This window comes from Henckelia pumila, chromosome 3, assembly GCF_033568475.1.
Source record: "Henckelia pumila isolate YLH828 chromosome 3, ASM3356847v2, whole genome shotgun sequence".
Taxonomy (NCBI): domain Eukaryota; kingdom Viridiplantae; phylum Streptophyta; class Magnoliopsida; order Lamiales; family Gesneriaceae; genus Henckelia; species Henckelia pumila.
The window spans coordinates 179852611-179874241 of NC_133122.1; the positions used below are offsets into that span (position 1 = coordinate 179852611).

The 21631-nt window shown below is 32.8% G+C and overlaps 4 protein-coding genes across 4 annotated transcripts; 1 reads left to right on the plus strand and 3 right to left on the minus strand.

The window, feature by feature from the left end:
• Positions 1–454: 454 nt before the first annotated feature.
• Positions 455–1279, minus strand: LOC140890072 (transcription factor bHLH30-like). Its single transcript, XM_073297829.1, has 2 exons — positions 1007–1279; positions 455–928 (listed from the first exon to the last, which is right to left on the minus strand). The coding sequence occupies exons 1-2, from the start codon at positions 1277–1279 to the stop codon at positions 455–457; spliced, it is 747 nt and encodes a 248-aa protein (XP_073153930.1).
• A 7508-nt stretch (positions 1280–8787) lies between these two features.
• LOC140893506 (transcription factor bHLH30-like) lies at positions 8788–10060 on the plus strand. Its single transcript, XM_073302586.1, has 2 exons — positions 8788–9428; positions 9558–10060. Exons 1-2 carry the CDS (start codon positions 9171–9173, stop codon positions 9975–9977), a joined length of 678 nt encoding a protein of 225 aa, XP_073158687.1. The 5' UTR covers positions 8788–9170; the 3' UTR covers positions 9978–10060.
• A 205-nt stretch (positions 10061–10265) lies between these two features.
• Positions 10266–13446, minus strand: LOC140892404 (uncharacterized). Its single transcript, XM_073301279.1, has 7 exons — positions 13369–13446; positions 13051–13262; positions 12864–12905; positions 12078–12193; positions 11650–11755; positions 11410–11463; positions 10266–10541 (listed from the first exon to the last, which is right to left on the minus strand). Exons 2-7 carry the CDS (start codon positions 13234–13236, stop codon positions 10383–10385), a joined length of 663 nt encoding a protein of 220 aa, XP_073157380.1. The 5' UTR covers positions 13237–13262; positions 13369–13446; the 3' UTR covers positions 10266–10382.
• A 6642-nt stretch (positions 13447–20088) lies between these two features.
• On the minus strand, positions 20089–20652 carry LOC140890073 (uncharacterized protein At2g29880-like). Its single transcript, XM_073297830.1, has 2 exons — positions 20374–20652; positions 20089–20292 (listed from the first exon to the last, which is right to left on the minus strand). The coding sequence occupies exons 1-2, from the start codon at positions 20650–20652 to the stop codon at positions 20089–20091; spliced, it is 483 nt and encodes a 160-aa protein (XP_073153931.1).
• Between the last annotated feature and the right edge of the window lie 979 nt (positions 20653–21631).

Here is a 21631-nt window from a genome sequence, read left to right on the forward strand (position 1 = left end):
GAGTATTTTTAATCCCAATATAACTTATCTTATCCAATCCCGCGATTTTTTTTACATATTATTTATCCATCTCTTAATTATTTATTTTACATCAATCAAATCATTAATTATTTATCTTACATCAATCAAATCATCGAATTCAAATTACTATATTACCCTTTATAAATAATATTATTTATATTTTATTTATTGTTAAAAGAACAATATGATAATTTATTATTTTTTATATATAATTTAATCAATCAAATCAATAACCTATAATCTATCAATAAAATCAAATATTATATTAAGTATTATTTCTAATTTATTTTTTATTATGTTACATTATTTATCCATATATTATCAATCATATATATCACCTGAACCAAACTGAGCTAAAATGTATTGTCGGGTCACTGATCATACGTACAGCATCCATAAACCCTAAACAGGAGGAAGGGTAAATGAATCGACGTCAGAAGTGACAGAAACGGGCTCGTTTATTCCCCGGCAGTATCTGGCCCGAACCCGCCAACGAAGTGGACTTGTCAACCACCATTTTCAGCACTTGTCTCAATCTTCCAAACTCTTGATCATCACTTCCGACGTCGTTTGAAGAAACCAATTCCACCCACAAATTACTCTTTGTTCTACCTCCAATGGTGCACATTTCTGCCCTGGTCACCTTCGCTTTGACCGAGTTGAGGGCCTGGATCAAGTTAAGTATCATGTCGGGCCTGTCTTCACAGCACAATGTTGCCTTTATCAAGCCCGAGCCATCCTCGCAGGGACACACTTTGAGCTCGTCTGTTTCGGTGGGGAACGTGGTGAAATCTTGCTGGTGTTTCGTGTGATCTAAATATTCCATGGCCGCCGTTAATTCTGTTGTTGCTTGTTTCAACTCCTTCACGCGGCGGACCGCTTCTCCAAGCAAAGAAGCCTTGTCCGTCTGATGAAATATTGGAGAGTATTTTTTTAGAGATTGCAAACACTATCTTAATTTTATGAACGGAACGTAAATTAATACCTTGAGCACGTTCGGAAGAATGGCTTTGAGGGTGGCGATGTGGCCGTTGATTCGCTTTCTTCTTCTTCTTTCAGCTTCCTTGTGGCTATTGCTTGCTGCCATCGCTTTCGCCTCCGCCATGGAATATTTCAGGCCAAGGCTTTCATTTAAGTTATTTATAACATCTTCTGATAATTGTGGCGATGAACTCGTTGGTCTCTCAAGAATATGATCATAAGAATCTGAGCAGTTTCCCAGTACTTCATAAAAACTTGCAGGATCAACAGAAAACATCTCTACATATACGTACCTCGCTGCAAAACACACACAAGTACCTAGAACAAATCTCAAATTAAAGAGGAAGGGTTTATTGAGGGGTGTGTGTGTGTGTATTTGTGTGTGACGAATCTTGGGTTTTAAGAATGTTTATACGGGGCATTTACTCTTGGGAATATGAGACACATGGGACGAAATTAAAGGAGCATTAATTTTCCCAGATATGTTTTTTTTTTTTTTTTATAATTATGTTTGATGAAAACTATATATGTTTGTTCTGAACATATACATCTCGGGATTGTGGGTGACGAGAAAAAGCAATTAAGACGAGGAATCACTCAGATCGATGCACCGTGTTCATTACTTCATTTGCCTCAAGTTTTTCCTTTTATTTAGCCCTTTGCCTCTTCCATTGCATACCCTACTACAGTAATAGTAGACATCTTTAAAAAAAAAACAAAAAAAAACAAAAAAAAAAAACAAAAAAAAACAACTCTCGTTGTCTTTTTTTTATATATAGTACAAGATACAAGTAATCAATTACAATAATATAATGAAACTGCCCGCATAACCAACGAGACTTGAATATTAATGATCCGAGACTTGCTTATTTCGGACGAAGAAACTACTTAAATCTACATAAATAAATTATATGATTCACGTTAAATTTTTTCCCGATCGTTAAAATATCATTAAGGATCTATTATAAAATTTGTATGAATGTATTTCCACTAGCATTATTCATCTTTGTAAAAAAAAAAAAAAATTGACTATATAATTGGGAGAGAAAAAGTATTATTATTATTAATCATTTATTTATTTTAGGTTCTCTTATATGGTAATTTTAACATAAGCAACCGTATGTTTTCATTATATAGCCATATAGGCTCAATATGATATACCACGATATCATACGTATATCATGTACGTACACACTACACAATTATAGGAATATATATGGTCCCATGTAACTTTGCAAGACACCAATGACTAGTCAATGAAACTAACTTTCCTACAATGCACCTATGAGATTACATTTTTTTCCATGTAATTTCATTTTTTTTTTAATTTTTAGCCATGTTAGGCATCGTTCTGTATACCATATTACTAATATATATATAACTCATCTCATTCTATCTCACGTTCTTCTCATCATATTATTTATTCATATATTAACTATTTATTTTACATCAATCAAATCATTAATTATTTATCTTACATCAATCAAATCATTGAATTTAAATTACGATATTATTTCTTATAATAATATAAATTTTATTTTATTTATTGTTAAAAAGATAAAATAATCATTTAACATTTTTATATAAAATTTAATCAATCAAATCAAATAAACTACAATCTATCAATCAAATCCAATATTATTTTAACTACCATTTCTTATTTATTTTTTATTACATTATATTAATTATCTATGTATTTCTCATTTCATAACTCAAACCAAACGGTGTCTTATATTATCAATTCACATTCTTAGTACTCTAATTTTCATTTATTTTTCAATTATATAGTTTTTTTTAGCTCAATGGTACCAGGAATCATAAAACTTTGTACTTAAGCCTTGAAGTACAAAGTTCGATTCCTAAGGACGGCAAAAACCCGCTGTCAGGAGTGGAGAGGTCATCAGGCCCGACTCCAAGGGGAGGCAACCTAGGTGTGTGCCTAGGGCCTCCCTTATGGAGGGGCCTCTAAATATTTTTTTTTATTTGATTTTTTTATTTTAAATTTTGGAAAATCTTTTTAATTTTGTTGATGAAAATTTGCAACTGTTTTTTTTATTTGTATTTTTGCTTCTCCTTTATTCTTTAATTTGCGTAAAAAAAAATTTTTAAAAAAAAACTCTCTTTTTTCGATAAGTTGCTCTACTCAAATGAGTTAGGTTGCTCAAATTGGTTAAACCATCGTTTTGTTTTTTATTGAATTTAATTTTTTTGTATGTTTGTGTGTTGTGGATGATATTTTATTTTTAATTGATTTGGTTATTGGACTTTGATCTCCGAAATTCTAAAATATTCCTTTAATTCGCTTATTAATCGGCTCTTAGACTCATTTAGTTTATATATATCATTTCTTATAATTTAATAAATTTACTTATTATATTAGTTTATTAAATTTGATTAGGTGGTTATGTGCATTTAATTATGATCAGCTCGTATTTAATATTTTTATATTTAATAAAAAATATATATATAAAGTTTTTCCTTAAAAATTAGCCTAGGGCCTCCAATTTTCTGGAGACGACCCTGGAGGTCATGAGTGCGCATGGGCTCGGACCGCATGGTTCGACGGGCATCGCACTCATGACATCCCCACTCCTGGCAGTGGTTTTTTGCCCTCCCCAGGGATTGAACCCTGCACCTCCAGGCTTAAGTACAAGTTCTTATCATCCCTGGTACCATTGCCTCCAGGCTTAAGTACAAGTTCTTATCATCCCTGGTACCATTGAGCTAGCTAGCTCAATGGTACCAGGGATGATAAGAACAGGGATGATAAGAAGTACAAGTTCTTATCATCCCTGGTACCATTGAGCTAGCTAGCTCAATGGTACCAGAGATGATAAGAACTTGTACTTCTTATCATCCCTCTAGCTAGCTCAATGGTACCAGAGATGATAAGAACTTGTACTTAAGCCTGGAGGTGCAGGGTTCAATCCCTAGCTCAATGATACTAGGGATGATAAGAACTTGTACTTAAGCCTGGAGATGCAGGGTTCAATCCTTGAAAAGGGCAAAAAACCACTACCATGAGTGGGGATGTCATGAGTGCGATGTCCGAGTTTCGATGTGACATCACACGCATAAACATTATTGACATGATACACCAATATTTTGATTTAAAAAATGACTAAATTAATTGTTAAAGAAGAGAAGAGTGCATATTATTAATTATTAACCACGAAATGCATGATGAATTAAATGCTTATAACATAATCGTGTTTCAAATAAAATAAAAACTAACAATATATATAACCAAAAATGGGGAGGAAAAAAAAAGTGTAAATGTAGCATTGGAAACACAAACAGTGAAAGCTCTATCATTTCCATGTAGTTTGAGTCCCGCAAATCATGAGGCTGAAAAATGAAACAGTGTTGAAACCATATATATATAATAATAATAATTTATTAAAAAAGGCTGACGAATTACTGAAGGAGGGGACAATAAAGGTGAGAGAATGGAATCTTTGTTTGTTTGACTACAAGAGAATTGAAGCTTTTGGCAGAAGAATTTTAGTGGAGAAATTCAAAAGGCGCAATCATTTTCCGGCGGATGGATGCGACACACTTCAATTTTTCGGTCAAACCAACAACATGGAACGACACCACTTGTATGTATATATTTGTATGCATTCATTTCAAATAATAACCTTTTTTCTTCTGTTTGTATTTCGTGTAATTAATTTAATTTTCATTCTTGTTACATATATATATATATATATTTCTTTTATGGTGCCCAACAACTATGCTCAACTCTGTGTCCACCATGTACAATAGGTGAGTTGACCAACACAATTGGTGAGTTGACTTATACATGGTGGACACGGAGTTAGGCTTAGTTGTTGGGTACCATAAAAAAACTATATATATATATATATATATATATATATATATGCACAAACTGAATCATAAGACATATACATATATGGCACATATGCGTGCACACATATAATGTGATTTCGCAAAGACGTACTTTTAGTCATTCCAGATTTTATTTGATTAGCGTCTAACATTTCAATATTTGTGACTCTCTTTCGATTCAATTATATCTACTGAAATAAGATAATGGGTTGGAACGTTGGAACGATCCGCAACCTACCTTTAGATATAGAGTGGAATGAGGTGATGAGATAGGAAAGAGCATAATTTTGATGATCTAAAATTGTCGTCCCAACTCACATATTTTATGTGGTAGGATAAGTCTAGCATGTTTTTAACCACTTTGACAATATTTGTTGTTGGTATTGATTAATTAATTGCTATTATTCAAATGTTGATATTTTTCATATATATATATATTAGTTTACCGTCTTTCAAAAAAAATATTAGTTTACAGGATTTGATTAAAGAAAAACGGTATGAGATGTGATCATTCATCTTATTTTAAATAAAATAAAAAAATATAAAAAATGAAATCAGAGTCCTGGGCTAGCATAGGCCCATATGTCTCTTTTTATTTTGAAAATGAATACTTGTTGTTTTTGGAAGAACATGTTCTTTATTCTTATTCACTCTGTTAGCTGGTTGTAGGCTTATGTTTGAGAACTAGTCATGTATAGTCTTTTCCATAAATGAGATGTTGTACAATTAAATAACTTTATTACGTATTAATTACGTTAGTTTTGAAAGAACTATTGTGACAACGAATTAAATCTTTTATGGCTAAAATACATATCTCGAATAAATTGTCGGGAAAAAAATAGTTTTTTTGGGAATCATATATAATGAATTTTGTATGGATTGTGATTCTAAATACATACATAAATAACTCCCAAACTTGGTGAATTAAAATATGCTAGATTTTTGTTCCCTGTCTTATGTTGCCAATTAGAGGGGTTCTACCGTTTTTGGTAGAATATCGTGATCTGGTTTGTCACGTCAGCCTTTAACCATCGTCTAATTAGTGTTTTCGATGCAATAGGTTGACCAAAATAGCCAAAATTCAGAAATTACAGTCCGGGGACCAAAAATTTTAAAAAAATAGTGAATAAAGGGAAAAAAAGCAAGTTACTAATTAAACTAAAAAAAATGATTTATTTTTTCCCCGATCGAAAACAAAAATATTATCTTCCTGGTGGCCATTTGGCCTTGCCACAACTCTGGGCATTGGACCTTGGCTTGTTACTTGATCATGCAAATTTCAAGGCAGCAGTAATTTACTAATTTTATAATAATAATAATGATTATGTATGTTACCTAATTAGTTTCTATGTGTGTGTGTGTGTGTTACTTCCGATGCACGAATGAGGGAGGGGTCCGTTTTGTGTCGAACCAAATGAGGTGAGACAGTTGCTGCAATGTTCATTTTCAGAATTGCCCCAGTGGTCCTTTATCGTGCGCCTACACACCACAAACCCAATATTAATCGTAGATGTAGGATCGTGACAATTGGCACGCGGGGGCGAACCAAGGGTCGATCGTCGTGATCTCTCAAGATTAATCGGGGAAAACTTTGGACACCTGGGTTATTTGAAAAAAGGATTGTTACAAGATACACAAAATATATGATAATTTAATCATATCATGATATATATATATATAATGTGTATAGCCGGGGGATTGTGTATTTAAATTTGACAAAGTTTCTGTAGAATTTTCTCTGCCTTTCCATTCATAACAACGAGGAATATAAATACAATTTACAGAAAACTTCCTAAATTATAAATATTTATTTATCTAAAATACAAACGCTAACACAAAAAAAATATACGGAGAATAAACCTCAAACAAAGAAAACAAAATATTCCTTCCTAATGCAGACACAATAATATCGGTAATAAAATTGCACGTAACTCTTGTTTCTGGGTCAGAGCATGCATCCACAATCGAAGAACAAACTGTGCTTCTTTTGTTGCTTTTGATTTTTTTGAAAATGAGGGTGTCTTGTCCACCGTAGCAGCCGGAAAATGATTGCGCTTTTGAATTTCTCCACTAAAATATTTCTACTGCCAAAAGCCTTTCCTTCTTTCTTGTCAAAATAACATAGATTCTGTTCTTTATCCTTTGATTTATTGCTTCAAAATCAGTTTAAAATCTAAGATTAATTTCTTAAAAATAAGCAAAATTTAACAGGGCAATCGGCTCCATGAAAGAAAAGGGAGAATTTTAATCTTTTCAGGATAGATCTCTTGTAAGATAATATCATATATATTTATCCGCGAGACGAGTTGATCCGATTTATATATATATATATATATATATATATATATATATTTTGAAAAGTAATAATTTTAACATATAAAATAATATTTTTTCATGGGTTGAATTGAATAAGAGATTTGTATCATAAAATTAATCTGTGAGTCAGTTTCATTGAGTTTTTGCGAATCAATGATATGATATGTATCATAAATTTAGAAGTTAATATATCGTTATATATATATATATAATAGTTTTGATCTCACACTCTAGGGTGCAGGGTTTTTATGAACGACTACCGATACCGTGTTTTAGGTCAAGTGTTTATTTTTTTAATTTTTTTTCTAAAACACGGTACTGAGTTTTTGTAGTCTCCTACAGAAACCCTACACCCTAGAGTGCGAGGGATCAAGAATATATATATATATATATATATATATATATATATATATATATATATAATATATATATATATATAATATATATATATAGTTTTTTTATGATACCCAACACTATATGCTCACTTCATGCCCACCATGTACAATAGATGAGTTGATCGGTACAATAGATGAGTTGAATTGTACATGGTGGGCATATAGTATTGGGCACCATAAAAGAACTATATATATATATATATATTAATATATATATATATATATATATATATATATATATATATAATATATATATACACTCTTCCAGTCTCTTCTTCTTACCCTATTTTATTAAGAAATGTTTATTTTTTAAAAATAATTTTAAAATACTGCCTCTTTTTAATTTAGACAAAACCTCTCACAATCCTACTAATTTTTTTAATACAGGTTTTTTTAATTTAAATTTTTATTAGAAAAAAAACTATAAGTCTACTCGATCCATGACATGATTGTTAAATAAAAATTATTTTACTATTAATATTTATTTCAATAGTATTTTTAAAAATAATAATAAAATTTTGTCTCTCTCAATAAAATTTCTTGGCCCCATCCATCACAGTGATAAAAAGTTAATTATAATTCAAGAGCACTGATCACGTCACAAAAATTTTTTGTTAAAAAAAATAATTTTTTTCGTTTAATAAAAACGAGGTTAAAGCCAAAGATCTCATTATCCAATGACAAAGGTGAAACCGCAAGAGTCAAACCCAAAGAATCTTTGTTAAAGTTGCACTTGTATGAGTTGTTAGTTAAATAAATTTCTACGGTCATTATATTAAAAAAAAAAACTGGATTAAAATGAAAGTAAAGCAGACAACTTTTCTGGACTTTTGACTATTAATGAGACATAGTTATAATAAGTAGTATATGAATACATGACTTTGTTAGAAGGCCGTGTGATAAAAGGCGACATGCGTGTTAGACATGTTTTCTCAAAATTCAAACGCAAAATCAAATTAAAACCCATATTCGTCAACAATTACCCAACAGACTTTGCTTATGTTATGTACACCAATTGCAAGAAGATTCGTAGAAATAATTAATTCTACCCTTACATGCAAATATGACATGATTTGGTACACACAAACATATAATTAAAAAAAGGTCCCTACCAGTAAAAATAGAAAATAAATACGATCGAGATCAGTGCAACTACTATAAAAGGGCATGCAGCCCAGTGTGCAAATGGTTAAATAAAAGGAAAACAATCGAGGAATTGAGAACAATTTTTTCTTCAAGTTAGCATGTGGAATCTTGCATGCATTATTATATCTGAGTGATTCCTCGTCTGTGAATTGATTTTGCTGGTCACACACAATCCCAAGAAGCTCAGAATTAAGAAATCATTTGAGCTTCCAGCAAATCCATATATTATATCCTCCTTAATTTCGCCCACGTATTTCATATTTCCTTCAAGTTATATTATTTGATCCATTAAATGCCCGTATAAATATTCTTAAAACCCAAGATTCGGCATATACATATATATATATATATATATATTTCCTTCCTCTTCGTGATTTGTTCTAGTTTTTTCTTGTTAGTGTGTGTGAATGTACGTGTTTTGTTGTTGCATTTTCTTGAAGCTTTAAGCAATAGAGAGAGATGTTTTCTATTAGTACTCCAAGTTTTTACGAACTGGCCGGAAACTGTTCGGATTCCTATGACAATAACATTCTTCAAAGACCGCCATTAACAGAAGATCATCACATTCTCCTGAATGAGAATCTTAGCCCACAATCCATGGCGGAGGCGAAAGCAATGGCAGCAAGCAATAGCCACAAGGAAGCTGAAAGAAGAAGAAGAAAGCGAATCAACGGCCACATCGCCACCCTCAAAGCCATTCTTCCAAATGTGCACAAGGTAAATATTATATATATATATATATATATATATATATATATATAAGTTATCATCAGTACTTGATGAAATTAAACCAATAGTACGTACCCTCCATTGAATATGTGGCTCTTCAATATATATTTTCATCAGACGGACAAGGCTTCTTTGCTTGGAGAAGCGGTCCGCCGCGTGAAGGAGTTGAGACAAGCAACAACAGATTTAACTCAAAGTATGTTCCCCACTGAAACAGACGAGCTCAAAGTATGTCCCTGCGAGGATGACTCGGGCCTGATAAAGGCAACATTGTGCTGTGAAGACAGGCCCGAGATGATACTTGACTTGATCCAGGCCCTGAACTCGGTGAAAGCGAAGGTGACTAGAGCAGAAATGTGCACCATTGGAGGTAGAACGAAAAGTAGTTTGTGGGTGGAATTGGTTGGGAGTGAAAGGGATTTGGGGTTGGCAAAATTACGACAAGTGCTGAAAATGGTGGTTGAGAAGTCCACTCTGTTGGCGGGTTCGGGCCAGATACTGCCGGGGAATAAAAGACCTCGTTTCTATCACTTCTGATCTTTCCTTCTTGTATCATGCATTTGAATGATGAGTTCTTTTCACCACTGCTATATTGTAATAGTCACGATTCAAATAAAACAACTGTGAGACAAGAAAATTCGAGAATACAAGTGCAGGTTATTTACACAGTTTCTTTGTCTGTATTGGAATATAGGAGAATTTTAAGACCTTTAAATTTTTATATATTATTATTGATTTTGATTATATGATTTTGTTGAGTGTTTAGAGAAAGTAAATGTGTTTTCTTGATACATCATTTGCGGATTGCAATCGTCTTATGTCATTATGGACTATACTTTTTTTTTATAGAATAAAAAAAAAATTATTTTCTCAATATACAATACAAATAGCATTAGCTTTTGTCGGTGCTTTATAAATGTTGGTGATGTATTCATTTATGTTTCAATTCTTGTAGAACACAATGTCACGGCTACAACTGGACTTTATAGCTTCTTCCAAACTTTGTACACGGTCGAAATCGACTTTGAAAGTTACCATCGTGATGTTATCTTTTCCGGTCTCGTAATCCTGCTTGATGTCCTCAACTTGAAATAACTGAAGCTGCAAAATTAAAACATTTTGAATCACGCTCTTATCTAAAAAACGGTAATAAATAGTCGAATTCAAAGCAAGGGATGAGTGTTGGGGATTCTCCCACAAAAACAAGAACATTGTTGTTTTCTTGGCAGAACAGGGATTCGGTGGCATATAAAGAAGCTTTTAAAAAGTCATACAGATACATAGGTAATTAAGAGCATAGAGGCTCAAAAGTATCAGAAAAATGGACAAATGAAAAAATAATCAATAAATTGAAAATCTAGCCGGTAAAAGATGATATTTTCCTCCTCTTTCATACCTCAGCTATACAAGTGCAATATTTGGTCAAGAAATGGCATGATTTACCGAAGCGGCAGATCAAATGAAGTTAGTGCTTTCATTAATTTTCTTTTCAACTGTTGCAAAAAACTACAAAATCTCCTTACGGAAACGATGGGTTTCAATTCATATCCAACATATCTGAATGTGATTTTCAGAAATATGTTTTGAGAGATTGTATTATATAATGGATATATGTTTGGTTTTGTTTTCGTAAAATAGATCTTTTTAAGGTACATGTCATCTCATGTAAGAATTTAACGAACTAGTAATATCACATCATAAACACTTCGTATTTTAATAGTCTATGAGTCTTTAAAACCTTTACACCGTGGAGCGTTATGTTATAATCTTATATATTATTCTTGGCACAATGAAAAAGCTAAATTACAAATCAAAATTATGTTGCACGATGTGAAAATAAAATGAACATACGCTTTGGGAGAAAAGAGACTGGAAATGAAAAGAATGTTTGGTTTGATTTACAGGGATGGAAAATAAACCAAGCAATGCAAACCAAGTTATCAAAAGTACTCAACGGGTCTGATCTTACTTGATGGTACAGAACTCCCAAAAGATCAAACGAAACCTCCAATCCCATTGGAACCTACAGAAAAATGAAAAAGAAAAAGAAGTTTGATTTTGCTTACAAATGCATCCCTTTTAAGAATCCAAATTAAAAAGTGAACCACGAGCATGGATATGTGCAAATTATACGAACATCAATAACTTTTCAGAAATTTTAAGGTGCAAAAGTAAAAAAAGACCAAGTTAACGAGAGAGAGTTTAATACTTTGCATTTTACTACACAAGTTGGGGCATTTCTCAAGCATTCTGAGGCGACCCCTCCATAAGCTCTAACTAGTCCTCCAGTTCCTAGTTTGATTCCTCCAAAATATCTAAATGTAGAGAGAAAAATGATCCAAAGTTCAAGAATCAGCAGATATTCAATCAAAACGATAATCAGAAGAAAGTTTTAAAAAAATCCATATGATAGGCTTCCTCCTATATCGCTGCGAATTTTATGGAGCCAATAACTGACAAAGTATAAGTGCCAGTTGTTTATATAAATTTACACAAACACAAAAACAAAAACAAAAACAGGAAGAAGTTTCAACAGGATCTAAATGCCTGGCAAAACATGCAGAAGCAGTGCAGGACATCTTAAAAAAATGGAACTCGAATACAAAAGAAAATGGCGAGCAAAACATAATTTCATACCTGATGACAACAACCATAATTCTATCTATCCCTGAAGAGGCAATTGCGGACTGTATTGGCTTTCCAGCAGTACCAGATGGTTCGCCGTCATCATTACTTCGGAATTGATCTCCAATCTAGAATTAAGACTGTAAGAATTGGCAACTAAAAAAGGAAAGATAACAACAAACGTCAGTTAATATCCCCCACAACTGTAATATCTATCCTTCGCGTAATGATGCAACAGACTGTATGCTTACTACAAACAAGTTAACAAATTTAAAGTACATGAAAATATAAATGATGATAAGTATACCCTACGTAGAAAAATGGAATTGCAAACCAAAAAAAAAATTTGCGAGAGAACAACTAGGCATGAAAATATGATTGATCAAAGAAGAATCATCGTGTTGCAATTAAATCTCTGTGTTGTGATAAGAATGCATAGTCTCCGTTGCATGAACTAAAAGATGTGAAACCAGACATAAAATTTATCCCAAATCAAAGTAGGATGATCAAATTAAAGCAGGAGTGAGCTGATTGTGCCAAGAGTGAAAACACCACATTCCCAACTACTCTTTACTCATGACCAAATTCTCTCTCAAGTCTTAATCTTTCCTCCTTTCTTATGAATATTTCCTTGGTAGTTTATTCGAATAATAATTCACATTGGGATATGGGATTGCTAACAACAGAGATTCAGGCATGCACTGAAGGCCTTTAACAAGCAAAAGCTCCACAACTACACCCATTACAAAAGGCGCTTGAAGCATTATCCATGTACATAGATACAAAGAAATTAATAACCTGGTAAGCCCAACAATTATGAGTAGCACGTGGATCGCGAACCTGCACAGAAATATCCCATCAAAGATAAAATGGGGGAAAATGATTAAGAAAGTTTCAGGAGACGTATCAAACACCATCGACCACATATACGAACCCTACGCATAAAATTGGGAAGGCTCCAAATCCCATGAACAATGGAACTTACCTCGGACAGAAAAGAGAAAGAGGATTGTTCATCGGAAACGGGCCCGGCAATGGCAATGAATTTGCTTTTCTTGATTTCTTTCTCGAACATGACTCTCTCTTTAAGGGTCGTGAATGCACCTCCGATAGGGTTATTGCTAGGTTTAGAGGAGGAATAAGAAGTAGCAACGCGACTAGTGGTGATCATTTGTCTGTTAATCGAGAAGTTGCGCACTGAAAATATGATTGCGGATGATGAAATAAGGTGGTGGAAATGAATGTCGTGGCGGAAATTGTTAGGATTCAAACGAGGTAATGAAAGGGCATAGAATTGCGCCACCTGCATAGGAGTGGTCTGCGGCGGTGATGCTTGAAATCGCTGGCGCCGGCGGAGGGAGGTGGAGTACAGAAGTGTGTATTGTTTGGATATAGTTACATTAGCTCAAACACTTAAATTTTAAAATTAAAATTATCCTTGTTTACTGAAAAATTTTTGATATAACCTTGCATATATTATTTAAAAATCTTAAAATATTTATATTTGTTGTGAAAAAGTAAAAATTTACGGTAAAAAGTAAAAACTCAAAAATTCAAAATTTATCAAATTCTACACTTTATAAAATTTTTCTCTCTTCACAATTGTGTTTTTCTACACAAATGGAGAGACCTATTTATAGATCTCAATTGGAGATTAGTCAAAAATTAATACATCATTAATTACATCATCACACACTAATTTTCAATATTTTACAACTCAATTTTCAACTTTCAACCTTCAACATTCAACAATAAATAATAATATATATTTATATATATTTTCAACACTCCCCCTTGTGATGATGATCATGATAGAATGACTATCTCCATTACGTGTTGTATACTGCCTCGTTAAAAACCTTACTAGGAAAAACCCATTGGGACAAAAACCATAGTAAGGAAAAAAGAGTGCAGCCACGTAAACTCCCCCTGATGTCAACATGAATGATTCTTCACATATTTCGTAGATTGCGCATCCCAATATTATAAATGTGTTTTCTGAATATCGCCGTGGGAAGTGCCTTTGTGAAGAGATCGGATGAGTTCTCACTTGATTGAATGTAACAGATATCAATATCTTTATTCTTCTCCAGCTCTTGAGTGTATGCAAAGAATTTAGGAGGAATATGTTTAGTTCTGTCACTTTTGATGTATCCTTCTTTCATTTGGGCAACACATGCGGCATTATCTTCATACAGTGTGATTGGATTCTTGTCCACTGATAATCCGCAAGAAGTTTGGATATGCCGAGTCATTGATTTAAGCCAGACACATTCACGGCTTGCTTCATGTAGTGCAATAATCTCGGCATGATTTGATGAAGTTGTAACAAGTGTTTGTTTCTGTGATCGCCAAGAGATTGCAGTGCCTCCACGAGTAAATACATATCCGGTTTGGGAACGTGCCTTATGTGGATCAGATAAGTATCCAGCATCAGCATAACCAATTATTCTCTGATTTGTATCTTTTGGATACAAAAGTCCCAAATCCGTCGTTCCTCGTAAATAACGGAATATATGTTTAATTCCGTTCCAGTGCCTCTTCGTTGGACATGAACTGAATCTTGCCAATAAATTTACTGCAAAAGATATGTCTGGTCTAGTGCAATTTGCAAGATACATAAGGGCACCAATGGCACTTAGATATGGTACTTCAGGACCAAGAACAACTTCATCATCTTCACATGGACGAAATGGATCCTTTTCTATATTCAATGATCTGACAACCATTGGAGTACTTAAAGGATTTGATTGATCCATATTGAAACGTTTAAGGACCTTCTCTGTATAATTAGACTGGTGAACAAAAATTCCACATTCTTTTTGTTCAATTTGTAAACCAAGACAATACTTGGTTTTTCCAAGGTCTTTCATTTCAAATTCTTCCTTCAAGTATAACATCACTTCTTGAATTTCTTTATTCGTTCCAATGATGTTTAAATCATCAACATATACAGCAATAATCACGCATCCCGATGTTGTTTTCTTGATGAAAACACAAGGGCATATTGGATCATTTACATATCCCTTTTTCATCAAGTGTTCACTTAGCCGATTATACCACATTCGGCCGGATTGCTTTAACCCATACAATGATCTTTGTAATTTCACAGAATAAAATTCTCTGGGTTCTGAACTTTGTGCTTCTAGCATCTTAAATCCTTCAGGGATTTTCATGTATATATCACTATCAAGTGATCCGTATAAATAAGCTGTAACAACATCCATTAGACGCATGTCCAAGTTTTCAGACACTGCTAAACTGATCAAATACCGAAACGTAATTGCATCCATAACAGGAGAATATGTTTCTTCATAATCAATTCCAGGTCTTTGAGAAAAACCTTGTGCAACAAGTCGAGCTTTATATCTCACTATTTCATTTTTCTCATTTCTCTTTCGAATAAAAACCCATTTGTACCCAACAGGTTTAACACCTTTAGGTGTAAGGACTATAGGTCCAAAAACACTACGTTTATTTAGCGAATTTAATTCAACCTGGATGGCATCTTTCTATTTTGACCAATCCTTTCGAGTTTTGCATTCACCAAAAGATTTTGGTTCATTATCTTCATTTACGATGTCACATGCCACATTGTACGAAAATATCTCATCAATATCTTGTACATTCTTTCGGTTCCATATTTTTCCAGTATTAATATAATTGATAGAGATTTCATGATTCTCGTCAGTTTGTGATTCTGACAGAATATTTTCATCATCGTGTGTTTCTCCTGGAACACTATTTTCTATTTTCTGATCATCATTTTTCTCTATGTATTTTCTTTTCCGAGGATTTTTATCCTTTGAACCGATTGGCCTTCCACGCTTCAGGCGTTTTATGACATCATGAATGTCTTCATTTTGTTTCTTTGGAATTTCAACTCGAGCAGGGGCATTTACAGCAGGTATATATGATTTTGTTACCCCTTTTGTGTCTACAAATGCATCTGGCATTTGATTTGCTATTCTTTGCAAATGCACAATTTGCTGTACATCTTTATCACATTGTTTAGTTCTAGGATCCAAATGTAATAATGATGGTACATACCATGTGATTTCTTTTTCGATGTGTTTCTTTTCTCCCCCTAACATTGGGAAGTTATTTTCATCAAAATGACAATCAGCAAACCGTGCTGTAAACACATCGCCTGTCTGAGCCTCAAGATATCTAATGATTGATGGACTATCATAGCCGATATAAATACCATTCTTTCTTTGAGGTCCCATTTTTGTTCTTTGAGGTGGTGCAATAGGCACATACACCATACATCCAAAAATTCTCAAATGAGAAATATCTGGTTCTTTGCCAAATACAAGCTGCAATGGGGAGTGTTTATGATATGCACTTGGCCTGATGCGAATCAATGCAGCAACATGTAAAATTGCATGTCCCCATATAGAAATAGGGAGTTTCGTTCTCATAATCATTGGTCTAGCAATCAACTGCAGACGTTTAATCAATGATTCAGCTAATCCATTTTGTGTATGAACATGAGCTACAGGATGTTCAACAGTAATTCCCATCGACATACAATAGTCGTTAAAAGTCTGGGAAGTAAATTCTCCAGCATTATCAAGTCTTATTTTCTTGATCGTATATTCGGGAAATTGATTCCGCAATTTTATTATTTGAGCCATCAATTTTGCAAATGTCACATTCCGAGTGGACAATAAACATACATGTGACCATCTGCTAGAGGCATCGATCAATACCATAAAGTATCGAAATGGTCCACATGGTGGATGAATTGGCCCACAAATATCACCTTGAATACGTTCAAGAAATATGGGTGATTCCTTTTGGATTTTAGCTGGTGATGGTCTTATAATAAGTTTCCCCAGAGAACATGCCTTACACTGAAACTTATTATTCTGAAAGATCTTCTGGTATTTCAGTGGATGACCACTTGTATTTTCTATAATCCTTCGCATCATTATTGAACCAGGATGTCCCAATCGATCATGTCAATTTGTTAGTATTGAAGAATTTCCAATAACCATATTTGATTCGATTGGACTTATATGTGTATAATGCAATCCAGTAGGGAGCATTGATAATTTCTCAACTACATATTTCTTTCCTGATTTATATGTAGTAAGACACATATATTTCTCATTTTCTTCGGTTATTGTTTCCGTATCATAACCATGAGAATATATATCATTAAAACTCAACAAATTTCTTTGTGATCGTGGTGAATATAAAGCACTATTTATCAAAAATTTTGTACCATTAGGTAACAAAAATTGTGCTTTGCCACATCCTTCAATCAAGTCTACAGGACCTGATATTGTATTCACCATTGTTTTTGTTGGTTTTAATTTCAAGAAATATTTTTCATTTCTGAGGATAGTGTGCGTTGTACCACTATCTGGTATGCAAACTTCCAGTGCATTATTTCCATCTTTGATCATAGCATTTTCCATAATGATCTTCAAAAACAATATGCAATAAAATGAATTAAGAAAGATACATGCAAACAATACATGCAAAATATAATATGTTTTATAAAATAAAAATTACATTGTTACATTCTTTTCCCACCAGTACATTTAATCAATATCTTCGAAATTATTCAAAAAGTAGGCAGCATCTAAATTCATTGAACCACTTGCATGGTCAATGTTTTCAGTAAAATTGGTCTCTTTTTCTTTCCCCTTTATTGAATCTTTATAGAGCTTACACAGATGCTCAGGGGCTCGACAAGTTCTTGACCAATGTCCTGGAGTGCCACATCTATAACAAACACTCTCAGTTCTTTTTGGATGATTTTCATTTTCACCCGTATTATCATGCTGCCTCTTTTGTGGGTGGTTCGTGACGTTCCTTTGAGATGAGTTATTGAAATAACTATCTCTTTTATTTTCAAATCCACGGCCTCGACCACGACCGCGATCATTTCTACGCCCACGTCCACGCCCACGTCCTCGTCCACGACCTCGACCAAAATCTTGTCTATATCTTTGATTTTGGTTTTCATTTTTACTTACGACATTTGCTTCAGGAAATGCCGTTGAACCAGTAGGTCTGGACTGATGATTTCTCATGAGCAATTCATTATTCTTTTCCGCCACGAGTAAACATGCGATGAGTTCTGAGTATCTTGAAAATCCACGCACTCTATATTGCTGTTGTAGAGTTATATTTGATGCGTGGAATGTGGAAAATGTCTTTTCAAGCATTTCCATCTCAGTAATATTATGCCCACAAAATTTCAGCTGTGAGACAATTCGATACATCGCAGAATTATAATCACTCACCTTTTTAAAATCTTGGAATCTTAAAGTATTCCATTCATCTCGTGCGGTCGGAAGTATAACTTCCCGTATATGCTCAAAACGTTCTTTTAACCCTTTCCACAAAATCATTGGGTCTTTTTCGGTCAAATATTCACATTTCAACCCCTCATCAAGATGTCTGCGTAAAAATATCATCGCTTTTGCTTTATCTTGTGAGGATGATATGTTATTTTCTTTGATAGTTTCGTTAAGACCCAATGACTCGAGATGCATTTCTACATCGAGGGTCCATGGCATATAATTCTTTCCGGTTATATCAAGTGCAATGAATTCGAGTTTCGCCAAGTTCGACATGGTGGTACTAGAAAATAACAATGCATTTTATTAGTTAATTTCCATAAATATGACAATACAAAATAATGGAAGAACGTAAATTACAAGTGCGTATACAAATAGAGAAAAAATATGTGTTGGAAAATCGCTGGTGAGTAAAAGACTCGTGAGCATGATGATCATAGTCGTTATGAAAAATATCCTTATAAATGTCATCATCTCCATCTTCGAAAAAACCGAGGATAAAATATTTTGAGAGAAAGAATGAATTTGGTGTGATTGAAAATGAGTTTGAGTGAACATATTTATAGGGCAAAAACTAGCCGTTTTGTTACCGTTTGTGACCGTTGGGGGTAAAGAAAAAATTGAGTATGTGTTGAATAAAAATTCGTGATAATCATGTAATGCATATAATGATAATCATAATTAAATAATTATGTATATCATATCACATTATTATAAGGTCAGTGTCGTAGACAGCCTTTTATATAATGTTGTGAAATTATACCAATATAGTTAGTATAAAGTCAGGTATAGTATATCATATCACATTATTATAAGATCGATGTCGTAGACAGCCTTTTATATAATGTTGTGAAATTATACCAATATAGTTAGTATAAAGTCAGGTATAGTATATCATATCACATTATTATAAGATCGGTGTTGTAGACAACCTTTTATATAATAACATGAGATTATACAAATATGGTTAGTATATAAATACACAATAATATATATCATATCACGTTATTATAAGGTCAGTGTCATAGACAACCTTTTATATAATAACATGAAATTATATATTAATATAGTTAATATATATACATAATAAATATATATCACGTTATTGTTTAAAAACCTTAGAGGCTTTTATACTTGTCGTATCCCTTACCGGGAGTGTGGGATGTCGTCTTAACATCCTCCCAGGATTTATAACAAGTTTTGAAAAAAAACTTATTTTTTTTCATAACATGATATTATATATTAATATATACACAAAAAATATATAAACAGTAAAATAAAAATTCTTACTTGTTGAATATTTTTGACTTCTTCTTGTATTTTGGAGCGTCGGAAAATATAGAGAACCTTCGAGCGATCGTGCTGATAACGTGTTATGAAAAAGTAAAAATTTACGGTAAAAAGTAAAAACTCAAAAACTCAAAATTTATCAAATTCTACACTTTATAAAATTTTTCTCTCTTCACAATTGTGTTTTTCTACACAAATGGAGAGACCTATTTATAGATCTCAATTGGAGATTAGTCAAAAATTAATACATCATTAATTACATCATCACACACTAATTTTCAATATTTTACAACTCAATTTTCAACTTTCAACCTTCAACATTCAACAATAAATAATAATATATATTTATATATATTTTCAACAATATTCAATATTTTTCTCTCTTTATTTATTTTTGGGTTTGATGTGTACATTTATTTAAAAATCATAACAAATGTAAATTCGATTCGTGAAGATTCTCCACCATTCAGCTCTTTCCCCTCTCTTGCCCAACGACGTGCCTTCTCTTTTCCAGTTTCTGCTCCTTTTCCATTAGCTCTATCTTTTTCAAATATTTCTCGCAGCACAGGAAAGTAAGGAATTGCAATATTTCGGACATGTTTAGCATCAGGATATACCTAATTACATTTTATTATTCTCAGACAATAACAATTAAAAAAATACAAGTAAATGAACATGAATAAAATAACAATGCATACCTTGATTAATGCGTCACAAACCTCCTCAGGTGCTTCAATTTGTTTTGTTATGTCATTCCAACCAAACCCACTACCTCGTTTGAACACTTCCAAAGCAATAGTCATCTTTCTTTTCAAAGTTTTCAATCTATTTTGCACGTTGTCTTTATTTACTTTCATAGTAAATTTTGAATTTATAGCTTCAATAGCAGCATTGTACGCAGCTTGAGAAAAATTTCTGTCTGGTTTTTGTCCTTGATTCTTTTGTTCTAGTAAAAAATCAAGCAAAAACTCATCCATCTGTTGAGTCCAACTTTTATAGTGGACAACTTCAACAGCTTAAGCTTCAGTACTCATTTCCTAGGATGTAAACATTACAAAGCTTAAATCATAAAAAATACCATAAAATATTAAATTATATAATGATTCCAATTAGTGTTTTTTCCGTAAAGCAAACATAATAAGGAATCACACAAGAAATAGGAATAAATTTTACATAACAATCAAAGAAACAAACATAATATTATTAAATCAAAAGTACATGACAAGCAAACAGAATAAGAAATCACGCAAAAAATAGGAATAAATTTTACATAAAAATCAAAAAAACAAACATAATATTATTAAATCAAAAGTACATGACAAGCAAAATATTCTAAGTAGGACCACATGCATAATCTTCCCACATTTCTTGTGCTATTCTATTTCTTATCATTATTCCATTTCTGCTGCTTTCAGATCTACCACGAGAATTTGCATTTTCTTCATTCACAATATCTTCATGTGTTAGTTCACTATCGACTTCGGCAATCAATCTTTCGTCGGGTTCTACTCCCATGAGAAAATTATGCAAAATACAACATGCTAATATAATTTCTGAACGAGTCTCTACTTTGTAGTTAGACTCGGCACCACTGGCTAAAATTGAAAATCTTTTCTTTAAAACACCGAATGCTCTTTCAATGGCATTTCTCAAAGACGAATGTCTGTGATTAAATATTTCTTTTTGAGATTCTGGTCCACGATTACTATATTCTTTTAGATGATACCGAGTTCCTCTGAAAGGGGCGATAAAACCATCTCTTAGCATAAATCCAGCATCGACAAGATAAAATTTACCTACAAAATTAATTGAGGATTAATATTTATTTGTTATTATTATTTTTTAACATTTTATTAGTATATGTATGAGGAAATACCATTTGGAACTTTTAGCTTATCCTCTCTATCAAGTGCATCCTCAAGGACACGTCCATCAGCTGCAGAACCTTCCCATCCA